At 44.8% G+C, this 16,802-nt stretch overlaps 1 protein-coding gene across 1 annotated transcript in view; it reads left to right on the top strand.

Annotated features, from left to right (window-relative positions):
- The first annotated feature begins 46 nt into the window (after window positions 1–46).
- The window catches only part of LOC309562632 (NACHT, LRR and PYD domains-containing protein 12-like), a 187,015-nt gene continuing 170,259 nt past the window's right edge, over window positions 47–16,802 (top strand). The window contains exons 1-2 of the mRNA XM_082266888.1: window positions 47–91; window positions 9,385–9,442. Coding sequence (XP_082123014.1) covers window positions 9,421–9,442 — 22 coding nt within the window. The 5' untranslated portion in view covers window positions 47–91; window positions 9,385–9,420. The remainder of the gene's footprint in view (window positions 92–9,384; window positions 9,443–16,802) is intronic.

Here is a 16,802-nt window from a genome sequence, read left to right as displayed (position 1 = left end):
AAATAAACACGTCACTATCACGCCACCCTATACCATGGAGAGGGTCATCTAATCCCCATCTAATGTAGAAGAGAAGAGAATTACGATCCAGGTGAGTAGTTGGTGTTGGGGGAAGGTGTAGGGGGGTTGATGTGTGGAGGGGGGTACATGTTGGGGTAGGTGTCTGGAGGGTGGTAGCTGTGTGGAGAGTAGATGTCAGGGGGTAGGTGTGTGGAGGGTAGATATCAGGGGGTAGGTGTGTGGAGGGTAGATATCAGGGGGTAGGTGTCGGGGGGGGGTGTTGGGGGTAGGTGTGTGGAGGGGGTAGGTTTGTGGAGTGTAGATGTCAGGGGGTAGGTGTGTGGAGGGGGGTACATGTGGGGGTAGGTGTAGGAGGTTGGTATGTGGAGGGAATAGGTGTGTGGAGGGTAGATGTCAGGGGGTAGGTGTGTGGAGGGTAGATATCAGGGGGTAGGTGTGTGGAGGGTAGATATCAGGGGGTAAGGGCATGGAGGGGAGTAGGTGTGTGGAGGGTATGTGTTGGCGTTAGGTGTGGGGGCTGTTGGGGGTAGATGTGTGGAGGGGGTAGGTTTGTGGAGGGTAGATGCCAGAGGTAGGTGTGGGGGGAGGTGTAGGGGGGTAGGTTTGTGGAGGAGGGTAGGTGTGGAGGGGGGTACATGTTGGGGTAGGTGTTGGGGGGTAGATGTGTGGAGGGGGTACATGTTGGGGTAGGTGTGGAGGGGTAGGTGTGGGGGGTAGGTGTGTGGAGGGGGTACATGTTGGGGTAGGTGCCGGGGGGAGGTGTGTGGAGAGTAGATGTCAGGGGGTAGGTGTGTGGAGGGGGGTAGATGTGTTGAGGGTAGATATCAGGGGATAGGTGTGTGCAGGGGGGAAGGTGTGTGGAGGGTAGATATCAGGGGTAGGTATTGGGGGTAGGTGTCAGGGGGAGGTGTTGGGGATAGGTGTGTGGAGGGGGTAGGTTTGTGGAGGGTAGATGTCAGGGGGTAGGTGTGGGGGGGAAGGTGTAGGGGGTAGGTGTGTGGAGGGGTGTAGGTGTGGAGGGGGTACATCTTGGGGTAGGTGTGGGGGGGGGTAGGTGTGGAGGGGGGGCCCTCTACAGTCTGTGTTGGGTATTTATCTAGCTGTGATATTACTCTGGAGGTCTGATATCTGGATTTATTAGAACATGTTACAATGTAATCAGTTTAGCTATAATAGTTGAAAAAAGAGGGGGTTTTTTGGTGTCTCAAGCCAAGGATAATGGGACTTTGTGGGCAAGTAAGTATCAATTGAACATGAGTAAAATGATATCTCAATTTATTACCAAATTTACATAGAAGTAAATAAATAAATAAGAAAATATTGTAACTCAGTTGTGAGTATTGGTGTTGGGTACAGGCCCAATGTGATAAAGATAAGAATAAAGAAGAAGGATTCTCAGTGAATCCGTGACACATGTGATAAGTTGTGACAGTTTTATGGATCTTGTCTCTGTGTATTCCGTATGTAGGAGGTTCACAGAGTTTCATCCATAATTTCTGATGCGTTTCGGCTGTATCAGCCTTTTTCAAAGTTTTTCTGTCACCCAGCTGTAATGTATAATAGATAATATTCAATATTTCCATTTGCTGGAAATATACGTGAAATTAGTATATACAAGAAAAAATAATGAATACATACTTGTATTTTTAAAATCTTGTTACTGCAAACCAAAATTGTCTCTGTCCCCTCTAAACCTGCAGCAAGGAGCCGTGTGGTACCATGGTCTGAAAGGATATATTAGTTGTCTTTTTTATCGTATGAAAAATAAGGGTCATATACTGCCAATGTTGGCTACTCACATCCAGGTTTGGAGGTGTTCATATAAGGATATTGGATTGTTGTTCCAGTAGTGTCCTGGATCGTTCTGGGAGGAGTATATATATGTATATGTTAATATTATATCTCCCATGGTAAGTAATTAATGTGGGTGTCCAAGCCCAGATAAACACTTACATTTGCAGATTTTATATAGATTTAGAGGAGGGGAAGGTATCTCTCCTGATGCCGCAGTCATAAATGGATTGCTGCCGCCAGTTAGCCGTTCTGAAAAGGGTCATATGTCTATGAAGTGTTTTATTACAATTTGTGAGTTTGTGAATAAAAGGTATTTTATTTGTGACTTCAAGCAAAAGGACGTTCGTCCAGACTTACATTTTTTCAAGGAGATATTAGGTGTTAGAAGAAGAGGTAGAGGTGAAATCCTTCACCGCCGCTGGTCCACGTCCGTCCTGTTCCCTCTGCAAGAGGGAAGTGAGGGTGGATGCCGGCTCCCCGGCCTTATAAAGCCGTTCGCGCATGCGCATGGTGTGCTGCACGTCATCGGCTTCTTCCATCGGTGACTCAGGCTTTTGTACTGCGCAGGCGCCTGGGTGATGCGCGCGCAGTACAAGCCGGTCCTGACAGCTCGGCCGCCGACACAGTGTATGGGAGATCCAGGAAAAGACTCAGCCGTGGCCGGCAGATTTCCGTCTCCATAGTAACCCCTGTCACAGGGAAGTGGCAGGGGCTTACCGTGCCGGGTGCAGGATGGGGGGAAAAACAAAGTGGTTTGCTCATGAAAACAAGATGTACATCTTCATATAAATATATACACAGAACTGTTACATGTGGTACAAGAAAAAAAGGGTAGTAAATAAGTAGTAAATATATATATTATATGTAACATTCTTGGTTTGTTTTAACAGCAGTAATTATATCTAGATGCCCGAGAGGATATCCCCAATGGAGGTGTTGGAGGAATATCCACAGGTCTGGCACATCAAAAGGGGTTTTTAAAGGACGTTAAGTGTGATCTCCGAATTCTGGTATCTTGGGATAGATCCCATGATATATGTATGGTCTGATTGGTGGTGGTTATATTTTTTCTATGATGTTAGTCTGTTTTGCCAGATGCAAAACCCTCCAGAAAGGGTCTGAAGCTTTCTGTTTTTTCGTTGAGCCCTGGGTATGTGGTGGCATTTAGACACCTGATCCATCTCATCTCCATTTGTAAGAGTTTCTTATTCCAATCGCCCCCCGTTGCGGTATGTGCATTCTCTCTAGGGCGATGAAAATGACTTTCGGCATTTTGTTGTTGTGCATGTTTTTGACATGTCTGCCAAGCGGTAGATGGAAGTTGCATATTTCCATGCTTTGGATATGCTTATTGATTCTCTTGCCCATTTCCTGTTTGGTCTTGCCAACATAAAACGACCCACATTCGCACCTCATAAGGTACACGACTCCTCTCGTCCTACAGTTGACATAGTGTCGTGGTCTAAAGTGTTCACCATTGGGGAGGATAGTGTCCGTGCATTTTTTTATGACACTGCACTGTGTGCAAGTACCACAAGGGTATGTACCTTTATCCTTACATGGATCTTTCCTTTTTTCCTTAAATTCGCTATGTATTAGGTTTTGTTTGAGGGAGCCGGCCTTTTTGTAGGTCACTAGTGGGCCATCTGGTACAAATGGTTTCACCACAGGATCTTCACTTAGTATGTTCCAATGTTTCTGGAGGATTTCTTTTATTTTGTAGTGTTCATTTGTAAATCGTAGAATGATACAACTTTTTTCTCCTTGTTCTTTTATTTCATCCATTCTTTTAGTTTGAAAAAGAGTTCGTTCCTTTGTCGTTTTTTTACCTTATTAAATGCTTTCCTGAGAGTGCTTCTGGTATACCCTCTTTCTAGTAGTCTACCAATAAGAAGATCAGTTTCTTTTTGGAAATCATTCTCGTCTGTACAGTTCCTCTTTAGTCTTAAGAATTGGCTATATGGTATAGCTCTTTTCAATGATGTGGGGTGGAAACTTGTGGCATGCAGGATTGAGTTTCCCGCTGTTTCCTTGCGGTAAAGAGTGGTTTTGATTGTTCCATTGTCCTCTTTCAGTATCCAGGTGTCTAAGAATGCAATCTTACTCTTATCATAATTGAGTGTAAAATACATGTTGTATGTATTATTGTTCATTACTTTCAAACATTCTCCAATTAAGTTTTCCGGACCTGTCCAAATGATGAAAATATCATCTAGGAAACGCTGCCATAGTAGTATATGGTCTACAAAAGTGCTGTTTTTCTCTTCAGCTAGAAAATCAGATTCCCAGGCTCCTAAATAAATGTTTGCATACAATGGTGCGCAGCTCGTACCCATCGCAACACCGCACGTTTGTAGGTAATAGGTGCCATTAAATGTGAAAACATTGTGGTTCAATATATATTCCAACATTGTTACAATGAATTTGTTAAACTTGTGGTCCCATTCACTCTGTTGTTTAAGTGTTTCTCTTATTATCTCAATGCCTTTTTTATGGGGAATGTTGCTGTAAAGGGCTTCAACATCAATGGTAATCAAGAAAGCATCGCTGGAGACCTGAAGTGACCACTAGAACACGCAGTAAGTTATCACATCAAGTCCAAGGTTTATTTTGGGCAACTGTTCTTATATAGAGACAGTGACGTAGCAAATGTAAAAGCTCTCATCAAATCACAGTAATCAAAGGCATTGGTAAAGATATTTTAACCAATAATATCATTACAGCGTACAAGTTGGCAGTAAAATAAGAGCATGGACATCTCATGATATTGAACAGTAATTATTAACATACTGTAGAACTAGCAGTCTCTAAAATCCATCATTTCTGCAGCTTTCAGGTCAAACTGACTCTATAAGTCAATATCGGCTTATTGACATAAGCCTTGCCAAATTATCAGTAACTTATGAAATGAGACAAACAGCCCGTTTGCAGAATAGTGGATTTTAGCTATTTTGTGAGGTGAAAATGATTCCTGATTTAACTCGTTCATTACCTCACAATCCCCTCTTCCAAATGAAATTACAAAGTAATTTTCTTTTGAGACCCAGGGCGGTGTCTCCTACCAATTCTACTAATTAGAAAAACAACAAATTTCCATACTAGATAGAGAAAGAGAAGGAAAAGTAAACACATCAATATCAAAGCGCCAACCTTCTTAACCACTTAAGCCCCAGCCCTATTTCGGACACTTTTTGTTTACAAGTTTAAATCAGTATTTTTTCCTAGAAAACTACTTAGAACCCCCAAACATTATATATATTTTTTTAGCAAAGACTCTGGAGAATAAAATGTCGGTCATTGTAATATTTTTTATCACGCGGTATTTGCGCAGCGGTCTTTAAAGCGCCATTTTTTTGGAAAATTTTTGAAAAATCACATTTCACTAATTTTAAAAAATACTAAACAGTAAAGTTAGCCCATTTTTTTTGTATATTGTGAAAGAACATGTCACGCCGAGTAAATAGATACCCAACATGTTACGGTTTAAAATTGCGCCCCCCCGTGGGATCGCGACAAACTACGGTCAAAAGAGATCTCAATCTGCGACGCTTTAAATTTATGTAACGGTTACCAGTTTAGAGTTAGAGTGTAGCTCTTTTTTTTAAATTATTGCTCACGCTCTGGCGATCGCGGCGATACCTCACATGTGTGGTTTGAACAGCGATTTCATTTGCGGCTCGACTTCCGTATACGTTTTTTTTTGTGCGCGAGCTAACGGTGACGGGGGCGGCTAAATTTTTTTTTTTTTTTATTTTCCCATTTATTTTATTTATTTTTTTAACTTTATTAAAGTTTTAAAAAAAAAAAAAAAATCTGATCACTTTTATTGCTGTCACAAGCAATGTAAACATCCCTTGTGACAACAATATGTAGTGACAGGTACACTTTATGGAGGGATCGAGGGTCTAAAAGACCCTAGACCCCTCCACTACACTTCCCTGTATGCAAAACGCCGAAAACGGCATTTTTGCATACAGCCGTTTTTCAAATTTGCCGCCTTTTGCAGCACAGTAACCCGGAAGTGACGTCATGGACGCCGCCTCCGGGTTACGTCATCGGAGACCCGATCGATGCCGTTTCCGGCATTCATCGGGACTCCATCCAGCCGGCGGACGTGCCGGCTGGGTGCTCGGGGCTCCCGGTGGAACGGGAGCCCCGGGCAAAGCCACGGAAGGCGGCGGGAGGGGGGGGGACGTCCCCTCCCGCCCCCCCGGGTACCGATCGAGCGGCTCCCGAGCCGCATCGGTCGGTACCGACGGAAAGCCAACCGTCGGCTCTAAACCACGGTACCGGGATGGTGCCTCTAGCTAGAGGCATCATCCCGGTACACTACCGCAAAGTTTACTGACGTAGACCTACGTTAGTATGCGGTAAGTGGTTAAACCATTGAAAAATCCCTCCAAAGATGTCTCCAAGGCCACCCAACCCCTTGAAGGGGTTCCAACCTTCCTCAGCAATTTTCCTGGCTTTTTCTTGTAGGTTGGTGACCTCTTTCCTATGCTTACTAATTACGTCATAATAATCTGGAATTTCAAAACTTGTATTATATATCCATGTACAACATTCATAGTCTTCTGTCATCTCACACAGTCCTGTCAATGCTGCACTCATAGATTCAATGGCTAGATTCTGAACTTCTAGCTGTTTCCTAATTGCTCTCTGTTCCACACTTAAAAGTTTAATGTCTTCTGCGTTTCTCTCAATTATCTCATCTAATATACTTGAGTAATTATTCAACCTATTCATCATCTCCATGCCCCAGCCTAACCAGGACGGAAACCATGTCCATACTTTGTCAGCCTGTGTAAACAGCTCACGCTTCTCCTTGTGTCTAAGTGGATATTTGGGATGAGGGCCTGCTTCTAAGTGATTTTGTTGTTTTCCTTCTTCTCCTGCCAACACTCCTAGTACAGGTATTACATGGGCCAAATAACACCACCCTTCTGCTCTTATGGGGATCCAAGGATAACAAACTTTCCCACAGCAAATATATGTGTTATTCCCAAGTGAGAAAGGGCGTCTGCTTAAGACCCTTTGTGCATAAGTGGAAATTCCTGCTAAAGCTAGGAGAGCAATAACCTTCTTTAAAGCGGGGTTATTATCCTCAATCATGAGTTTATACATGGTTCTATTTAGTTCCGCATCTTGAGTGGTAAATACTGATGTCATATTTACATCTAGGGAGAAATTTAACTTGGATTCACTACATGCTCCTCTTCCCTCATTGTGTACCTTTCCTAATCTAAAACACCAGTCTGGAGAGTGAGTTTTACTGACTATGTGAAAAGAGACAGTATCATTATCATAGATTGCAGAGATATTAGTCAAAACCATGGGAGGGATACCATTAAGGAAAGGAACTGCTCATAAAGGGGAAGCTATTAAAGGAATTCTAGCAGAGCTGGGGTGTAACTTACTACAGATCCAACACTTATCATATCCTGATTTTTGTGCATACATATACTTTAGCTTAAGCAATACCATTCTTTCATTAAATATTTCTACGTCATTATAAGCAATTTCTCTTCTATTCCTGGTGTTGATGCTGGGAGTTCCACAAACGAAGCGGAACACCCCCAAGTCTTCTGGATGGTATATACAGTTAGTAATGATCCATGTTGGCATGAACACTGTCGGGGGGGCGATTGGAATAAGAAACTCTTACAAATGGAGATGAGATGGATCAGGCGTCTAAATGCCACCACATACCCAGGGCTCAACTAAACAGAAAGCTTCAGACCCTTTCTGGAGGGTTTTGCATCTGGCAAAACAGACTAACATCATAGAAAAAATATAACCACCACCAATCAGACCATACATATATCATGGGATCTATCCCAAGATACCAGAATTCGGAGATCACACTTAACGTCCTTTAAAAACCCCTTTTGATGTGCCAGACCTGTGGATATTCCTCCAACACCTCCATTGGGGATATCCTCTCGGGCATCTAGATATAATTACTGCTGTTAAAACAAACCAAGAATGTTACATATAATATATATATTTACTACTTATTTACTACCCTTTTTTTCTTGTACCACATGTAACAGTTCTGTGTATATATTTATATGAAGATGTACATCTTGTTTTCATGAGCAAACCACTTTGTTTTTCCCCCCATCCTGCACCCGGCACGGTAAGCCCCTGCCACTTCCCTGTGACAGGGGTTACTATGGAGACGGAAATCTGCCGGCCACGGCTGAGTCTTTTCCTGGATCTCCCATACACTGTGTCGGCGGCCGAGCTGTCAGGACCGGCTTGTACTGCGCGCGCATCACCCAGGCGCCTGCGCAGTACAAAAGCCTGAGTCACCGATGGAAGAAGCCGATGACGTGCAGCACACCATGCGCATGCGCGAACGGCTTTATAAGGCCGGGGAGCCGGCATCCACCCTCACTTCCCTCTTGCAGAGGGAACAGGACGGACGTGGACCAGCGGCGGTGAAGGATTTCACCTCTACCTCTTCTTCTAACACCTAATATCTCCTTGAAAAAATGTAAGTCTGGACGAACGTCCTTTTGCTTGAAGTCACAAATAAAATACCTTTTATTCACAAACTCACAAATTGTAATAAAACACTTCATAGACATATGACCCTTTTCAGAACGGCTAACTGGCGGCAGCAATCCATTTATGACTGCGGCATCAGGAGAGATACCTTCCCCTCCTCTAAATCTATATAAAATCTGCAAATGTAAGTGTTTATCTGGGCTTGGACACCCACATTAATTACTTACCATGGGAGATATAATATTAACATATACATATATATACTCCTCCCAGAACGATCCAGGACACTACTGGAACAACAATCCAATATCCTTATATGAACACCTCCAAACCTGGATGTGAGTAGCCAACATTGGCAGTATATGACCCTTATTTTTCATACGATAAAAAAGACAACTAATATATCCTTTCAGACCATGGTACCACACGGCTCCTTGCTGCAGGTTTAGAGGGGACAGAGACAATTTTGGTTTGCAGTAACAAGATTTTAAAAATACAAGTATGTATTCATTATTTTTTCTTGTATATACTAATTTCACGTATATTTCCAGCAAATGGAAATATTGAATATTATCTATTATACATTACAGCTGGGTGACAGAAAAACTTTGAAAAAGGCTGATACAGCCGAAACGCATCAGAAATTATGGATGAAACTCTGTGAACCTCCTACATACGGAATACACAGAGACAAGATCCATAAAACTGTCACAACTTATCACATGTGTCACGGATTCACTGAGAATCCTTCTTCTTTATTCTTATCTTTATCACATTGGGCCTGTACCCAACACCAATACTCACAACTGAGTTACAATATTTTCTTATTTATTTATTTACTTCTATGTAAATTTGGTAATAAATTGAGATATAATTTTACTCATGTTCAATTGATACTTACTTGCCCACAAAGTCCCATTATCCTTGGCTTGAGACACCAAAAAACCCCCTCTTTTTTCAAGACATAGGGACGGAGGCAGCACTTACTCACACCACCTATAAGATCAAAACCCACACCCCCTCGTAGCTATAATAGTTGTCTACTTTATATTCCAGGTCCTCATCTGATTGGTGGATCTCCTACCATAAACAATGGCGTCCGGTGTTCCTGGAGGTGAGAACTCCCATGCTGGACAGGTTGTTGGTGTGCATTTTGTTGTAGAATGTATTTCTATAAATATAATATAGAACAGAAGGAGGACAGATACCATTCAGGCACCAGTCAGTCCAGCCTTGGAGGCAGTAGACTTCCTCAGGGTTGTCTTCTAGTAGGACTATAGAAGGACTGGCTTTTGGGATTGTATATGAAAGTTTGACTCAAACATGATATGTTTTCTGAAAGCAGACACCGTGGAGAATAAAATGGTGGCAGTCCCAATGTTTTATGTCAGACAATATCAGTACTACAGTTTATCAATCTCACATGTAACGACACCCCAAAGTATGAAAGGGGTTACAGTCGTCTAGGATAATCCGCTCCCGAACACCAGGACAGCTATCGACCACTCCAATCCGCCATACATGAAGCCCATACAAATAATCCCCCCCCCCCCCAAGTACGAGACAATGCTCCATATTGAGTTCAAGTGAGAATAACTCTCTTCTTCTTTATTGAAAGAAACACAGAATTTATATACACTTTGAGAATACCACATGAACAATGACTGTGTAATTACATCCCTTAGTAGACAGCCAGGTGAACTCATTAACATACTTGTCAATAGTCTCAGACCCAATTAACATACTGTCCTATTTTAGACAAAAGCACTTAGTTAATCAGTAGACATTCTTTAGGAGGGGCTGCTGGAAACAATCCCCCCTCTCTCTGCAGCTAATACATATTGATTAGCAGACACGGTGTCTCTCCTATTTCCTTGATGCCCAAATTAGGAGTTGCACTTCCTGTGTCTTAGTGTATAGGAATAAGATAGATCTCCATATTTCCTGAGAGATATTGGTAATGCATATTACTGTCCCATTTGAAGTAGTCAAAACCATATTCTCAGTGTACACTGTAATGGTATCATGGTATCGACACCATCCTGTCCTCGACGTCCATCTTGTTCAGTGACACAGGCGACATTCCAGTAAGCTGTAACAGCAGATGTGTACTCCGCAGAGGTATTTCCTCTCCCCCCCTCCCCCCTCCCCTCTCTCTCACTCACAAGTTCCTTATCTTCAAACACATCCTGGTTGCCTGGTTGTAAAGCTTTATCAGCCCTTCTAGCAGGAGTTAGGTCTCCGAGGACAGCAGGGGGTCAGATTAGATGTCCAGTGAAATTGCTTTGTACATTCTCAAAGCCAAATTGTTAACTTAACTCTCTCAATCCATGCTGGAAACACCCCCCCCCCCCCTTCGCTCTGCAGCTAATACACATTGATTAGCAGACATGTTGTCTCTCATAGTTCCTGGACGCCCAAATTAGGAGTTGCACTTCCTGTGCCTTACAGTGTATAGGAATAAGATAGATCTCCATATTTCCTGAGAGATACTGGTAATGCATATTACTGTCCCATTTGAAGTAGTCCAAACCATATTCTCAGTGTACACCATCCTCCCGGTCACCCTGCATCCATAAAAGATGCAGGGTGACTTAAACATAAGAAAGCCACACAAGGCTGGGCATTGTGCCTCCCAACCTCTTTAAAGGAATTTGGGGTCCACAACCCCCATGCCCAAAGTGACTCCTGTCACATTTCTCACTTTTCGGCAGGAGACTAACACAGAAGGAGACCCCAAACGGGTTTACTTCAAAGTTAGTCCGTAGTTCCAGTCCTCCAATGTCTGCACCCACAACGTACCCCAAACAAATTGTCTGGGACAGAACGTCACTCACCCAGCCAACCTCTTGTAGAACATCCCCTCTGTGGGGAAGAAGCATGAACTGGCCCTCCTCCCAGGATTCTTTTCAGCTGCTGGAGAGAGGACAGGGTGGCTGGGCTCACTTCCTCATGCTGTTGGGGATCTGGGCCAACTGCCCAGCATCCCTGGGGTATACAGGTGGAGATTTTAGTCTCATCCACCTTCTAAGGAAATCCATCCTTTGTAAGTTGAGGGCAGAGGCCAGCAGCACTCTGCTCTGTTGCTAGCCCTTCTGCTGGGTTGGTGTCATCATTCTGGGACACACTCTGCTGCTGGGAAGGGACCACCACCTTTTCACCCTGGGCCTCCAGAACTACCACAGGTGTAGGGCAGAGGTCTTGGACCCTCTGTCCAGTTGTCAGCGCTTCTGCTGTAGAGGTTTCTTGTAACTCCACAGATGCTGCTCTTGGTGTTGGACAGAGCTCAGTGACATAAGGCCCTGATGTCAGTGGTTCTGCTGGCAAGTAAACTGCAATGCCAGTGGCCTGGCACCCACCTTCCTGGGTCACCAATTGTTGCCTCCAGAGGTCAGCAGCGCTATGCCTGGATGGCTGCTCATCTGCTGTAGGCTCACTGGGAGGTTCCTCCTCAGCAGAAAAGTCTAATAAATCTCCAGTCTCTGGAATTGCTGAAAGTCCAGGACACAGACTGGTGGCACTTGGGCCCAGTGCCAACACTTTTGCAGGTGATTTATAATCCAAATCATCCTCCGATGGAAAGTCCATTCAATTTGTAATCCGTGGTTGGGGCATGAAGATGGCTTCCTCTTCTCCCATACCTTTATCATGCTGCTGGACAGATGCATTCCCCCCTCCAATCTCATCCTGTGCAGAAACAGGTTCATCCAGGTGAGTCAACACTTGCTGCATCCGCCATAAGACCTCCGTATTTAAAGCTGGGATTGCAGATGAGCAAAGCACACTATTACTGTGCCACATTGTCGAATCTTCAGCCAGGATTTCCAGACTGTCAGCTGGTACTTCTGGATTTTCCCAGGCAAGGGGAGCCCAGCCCTGGCGCTGAACAGAGACAAGCAGCCGTCTGTAGGCGATCTCAAGCTCCCATTCCTGATTGGCTAGAAACTCCAAATCTTCCAGTGCCCAGTCTATATCCATGACATCCATCATCTCTTCTCTATAATCCACAATTTCCTCCAAACGTCACTCCGAATCGCTCCCAAAGTCAGGGTCCTTGGACAGCCTCTCTAATAACAGCCCCAGGCCGCCGTAGCCAAAGCCTTCCGTTGGGCTGTTGTCCGCTTTCCATGGGAACACTTAGGTTATATACCAATGTAGTGCTCTGTAGTCCTCATCCAACCGTATCTCCGCCTGGACCAGCCTGCTTAACTCCATTCCTCATGCGGTTGTCTCCCCAAAAACGCCATTTGCACTCCGTACTGTGACCAGTACCTTTCCTGGTAGGAGAAGAGTATTTTTCCCTGGCGTCACTGCTCACGGGCAAGCGCTTCTTTTCAGAGTTCCCAGTGAATTGAATTACCCAAACATAGTAGGACCTGCTCTGACCCTGGTTCCCTGCGATCTACTGGTATCTCTCGCAACCTCCTTTCGAATTCCACTTCCATGGCTTGTGTCCTCTTGTAGCTGTCCTTCTGGGCTGTGGAAATCCCCCCGCCGCTTTCCACCAATTGTAACGACACCCCAAAGTATGAAAGGGGTTACAGTCGTCTAGGATAATCCGCTCCCGAACACCAGGACAGCTATTGATCACTCCAATCCGCCATACATGAAGCCCATACAAATAATTCCCCTCCCAAGTACGAGACAAGGCTCCGTAGTGAGGTCAAGTGAGAATAACTCTCTTCTTCCCCTTTTATTGAAAGAAACACAGCATTTATATACACTTTGAGAATACCACATGAACAATGACTGTGTAATTACATCCCTTAGTAGACAGCCAGGTGAGCTCATTAACATACTTGTCAATAGTCTCAGACCCAATTAACATACTGTCCTATTTTAGACAAAAGCACTTAGTTAATCAGTAGACATTCTTTAGGAGGGGCTGCTGGAAACAATCCCCCCTTCTCTCTGCAGCTAATACACATTGATTAGCAGACATGGTGTCTCTCCTATTTCCTGGACGCCCAAATTAGGAGTTGCACTTCCTGTGCCTTAGTGTATAGGAATAAGATAGATCTCCATATTTCCTGAGAGATATTGGTAATGCATATTACTGTCCCATTTGAAGTAGTCAAAACCATATTCTCAGTGTACACTGTAATGGTATCATGGTATCGACACCATCCTGTCCTCGGCGTCCATCTTGTTCAGTGACACAGGCGACATTCCAGTAAGCTGTAACAGCAGATGTGTACTCCGCAGAGGTATTTCCTCTCCCCCCTCCCCTCTTTCTCACTCACGAGTTCCTTATCTTCAAACACATCCTGGTTGCCTGGTTGTAAAGCATTATCAGCCCTTCTAGCAGGAGTTGGGTCTCCGAGGACAGCAGGGGGTCAGATTAGATGTCCAGTGAAATTGCTTTGTACATTCTCAAAGCCAAATTGTTAACTTACATCTCTCAATCTGTGCTCAAATCATATCTTTTTAACCGAGCATAACATATTAACAGAAAGTAGATATTTGGGTGCCCCATAAAATACCAATCAAATTAAGTCCCAGCACGGACACCGTCATGCCTAGGAAAGGCAAGCTAGCGATCCAATTCCGTGCTAACCCATGTTTAGTGTCTAAAGATAGGACATTCCAAACCAGACCATGAAATATCGGTTTCAAGCGTGTCACCGTTTCATATCTCCAGATATGAGTGCTTTTATGAATCTGTCAAAGCGGGAGGTCATTTAGCAGTTTATAGACTCAGAGCCATTGGCTGAGTATTTCTGGTGACACCCCCTGGAGAGTCAGAGAAAAACACAGGAACTGAGAGAGTTCTCATTTCTCATCCTAAGATCGAAGGCATAACACCCCCCAAGGGGAACCAAACCTACCTGTTCAACTCTGAAACTAAGGTAATACCAGGACCGTTTTAATGCAAGTATTTTCATTCTTTTATTCTCCTATTTCCTAATAGCTGTATTGTGTCTCTATTTCTTTGTAACCCATTTTTCTGTAAATATTTTTATTCGCACCAATTTTTAACCTTTCTTATAATTAAACCTTATTTTGAAAAGTGTTAACTTTGTCTCTAAGCTCTTAAACGCAACTTGACCCAAACAAATCTGCCTCCTGAAGAGCGCTACTGTGTGTTATAGACAGTTTTTTTAAAGTCATAATTGATATTTGTACTGTTTAGGCTAACCTATCTGAAACATTCTTGTCATGTGACAGTGTGTTACAGACGGTTATTCTAAAGTCATAATTGATATTTGTCAAACCACAAGCATCCTCTAGGCTCAGTATAACGTAGAGGTGGTGGCAGGAAAGGGTTAATCATTTAATTAACCAGGTGAAAATCGCTCTCAGTCTGCTGGCATCTAGATTGTGGTCCCGCAAGCTGGACAATCTGTGTGCTGGGTGCAGCTGAGGGTGGCATTGTTACGCAAGTGACGGCAGAGTGTGAGATTGCTTGGTCTTTGGTCACGAGGTGGATGAGAAGGCCAGGGGTCTGATACCCACCTCCGTCACATATTGGCTGGCAGCGTACGTGGGATAGTCTTGCATTTAAGAGCATTCGGTGCACTGTTAGGAATTAGCTCTGCACTGAAGGATTGTAACGGTTGTGGAAAGCAGTCCTTAGAGACAAACTGATGCATATTTTTTTGAAAAGAGACATACAGCAATCTCTACTTTCTACAGCTCCTTCCTATCTTGCTTTCTGTTCTATCTTTTCTGCTTGCAAACATGCCTGGTTTATCGGAATATAAAAAAATGAACAAAAATGAACTTGCTACGGAGTGCACATCAAAAGGACTTGACATCAGTGGCAAAACTCGTGAAGTAATGATTCATGCCCTGCAGGAGTATGATATGCAGGCAAGCCGAAATCTGGCGGACCCAGAGGAAGAGGCTTCCGTTTCTTCAGAGCCCAGTAATTCAGGAATGGCCGCGCAGGATGGGCCAGCAGAGACTGACACTGGAACACCACTGGATGTCACCTCCACTCCACAGCATGTGCAGACCAGCCCCAGCTTGCCTGCAACCAGCACAGACTCTCCTCAAATGCAGGAAACACTACAACGTGTCAAGGAGATGGATCCTATGGCGTACCTGCAGTTTCTAGAACGCCAGGCTGCGGCTGAGAGAGAGGAGCGCCGGGCGGTGGCTTAGAGAGAGGCTGCTGAGAGGGAGGCTAATCGTCGGCATGAACTGGAGATGGCTAAGCTCCCGCCGAAGCCCCAGTCTCAGAACCTCGGATCCCTAGAGCACAGGGACACCTCTTTGCTTGTGAGCCCGGCAGCCAAATTTCCAGTCATGGAAAAGGACAGTGACATTGATGTGTACCTGCTGTCGTTTGAAAAGACTTGCCGTCAGTACCAGCTGCCCCAAGCACAATGGGCTCGGTACCTGACGCCAGGGCTGCGAGGCAAGGCCCTGGACGCTTACGTCGAATTGCCAACGGAACAGGATGGTGATTATGAGGCCATCAAGGCTGCTATCACCCAAAAGTACCAGTTAACCCCGGAAGTGTACCGGAAGCAATTTAGGTCCCTGCAAAAGTGACCTGGGGACTCTGGTGGTAAGCCGTTCCGTCAGTGGACTAAGGGCTTGAAGGCCATTACGTTTGAGTCCCTGGAGGATCTCATGATTGGAGATCAATTGTTGCACATCTGTCCTACAGACGTCAGACAGTTTGTGCTGGAACGAAAGCCAGCCTCTGCCCAAGAAGCAGCAGAAGTGGCAGATGCCTACATCCACACTCGGGTGTCTGACCATCGCAAGGCTCCTCTGTATGGCACGAAAGGAGGGAAATCGCACATGGAAACACCTCCTGCCCCTAGGAGTCATGTTCACCAGCAACCAGCCCCTGCAGTTCCTGGTGCCAAGGCATTCCTGACTGACAACCGCAGATGTTACGCCTGTGGAAAAGCCGGCCATCTCAGGACGCAGTGCCCTGAGCAGAAGAAAACGACATCATCTGGCCAGCCGGCCAGCAACCCTGCTGCCGTGCTGTTCGTCAGTGGGAAACCTCAGGAAAACTACGCCAATTTGCAGCCAGTCATCATAGGCAACCAGACTGTAACTGGGTTTCGTGACACCGGAGCTGAAGTCACTTTGGTCAGACCAGAGGTGATAAATGAAACTGACATCATCCCAGAGAGGTTTCTTACCCTCACCGGAGTTGGGGGCACCCGTTCCCCCCCTTCCCCCCCACCTATGTGTTCATTGATTGGGGCGCAGGAAGTGGGATGAGGGAGGTGGGAGTCTCTGAGGAAATCCCCACAGCTGTTTTGTTGGGTGCTGATTTAGGTACCCTTGTTTCTGGACTTAACAAGGTACTGTGTGCAGATGTTGGGTTAATGTCTGGGCAACCTATGGATGGACAGAGGGAGGGGGAGGGGAAGGGTAGCGTTGAATTACCAGGTCCTCCAGCTGTTGAAGAAGGAAAGGAGGCCCTCTTGCCTGTGAAGTTAACAGGGGTATACTGTAGTAATGTTGATGATGAGGCTAATGATTATGCAAATAATGTTGATGAT

This window comes from Pelophylax lessonae, assembly GCF_965119305.1.
Source record: "Pelophylax lessonae genome assembly, chromosome: 9".
NCBI classification, from domain to species: Eukaryota; Metazoa; Chordata; class Amphibia; order Anura; family Ranidae; genus Pelophylax; species Pelophylax lessonae.
The sequence above is the reverse complement of the archived record's forward strand: the minus strand, read 5'-3'. Positions and strand labels throughout refer to the sequence as shown.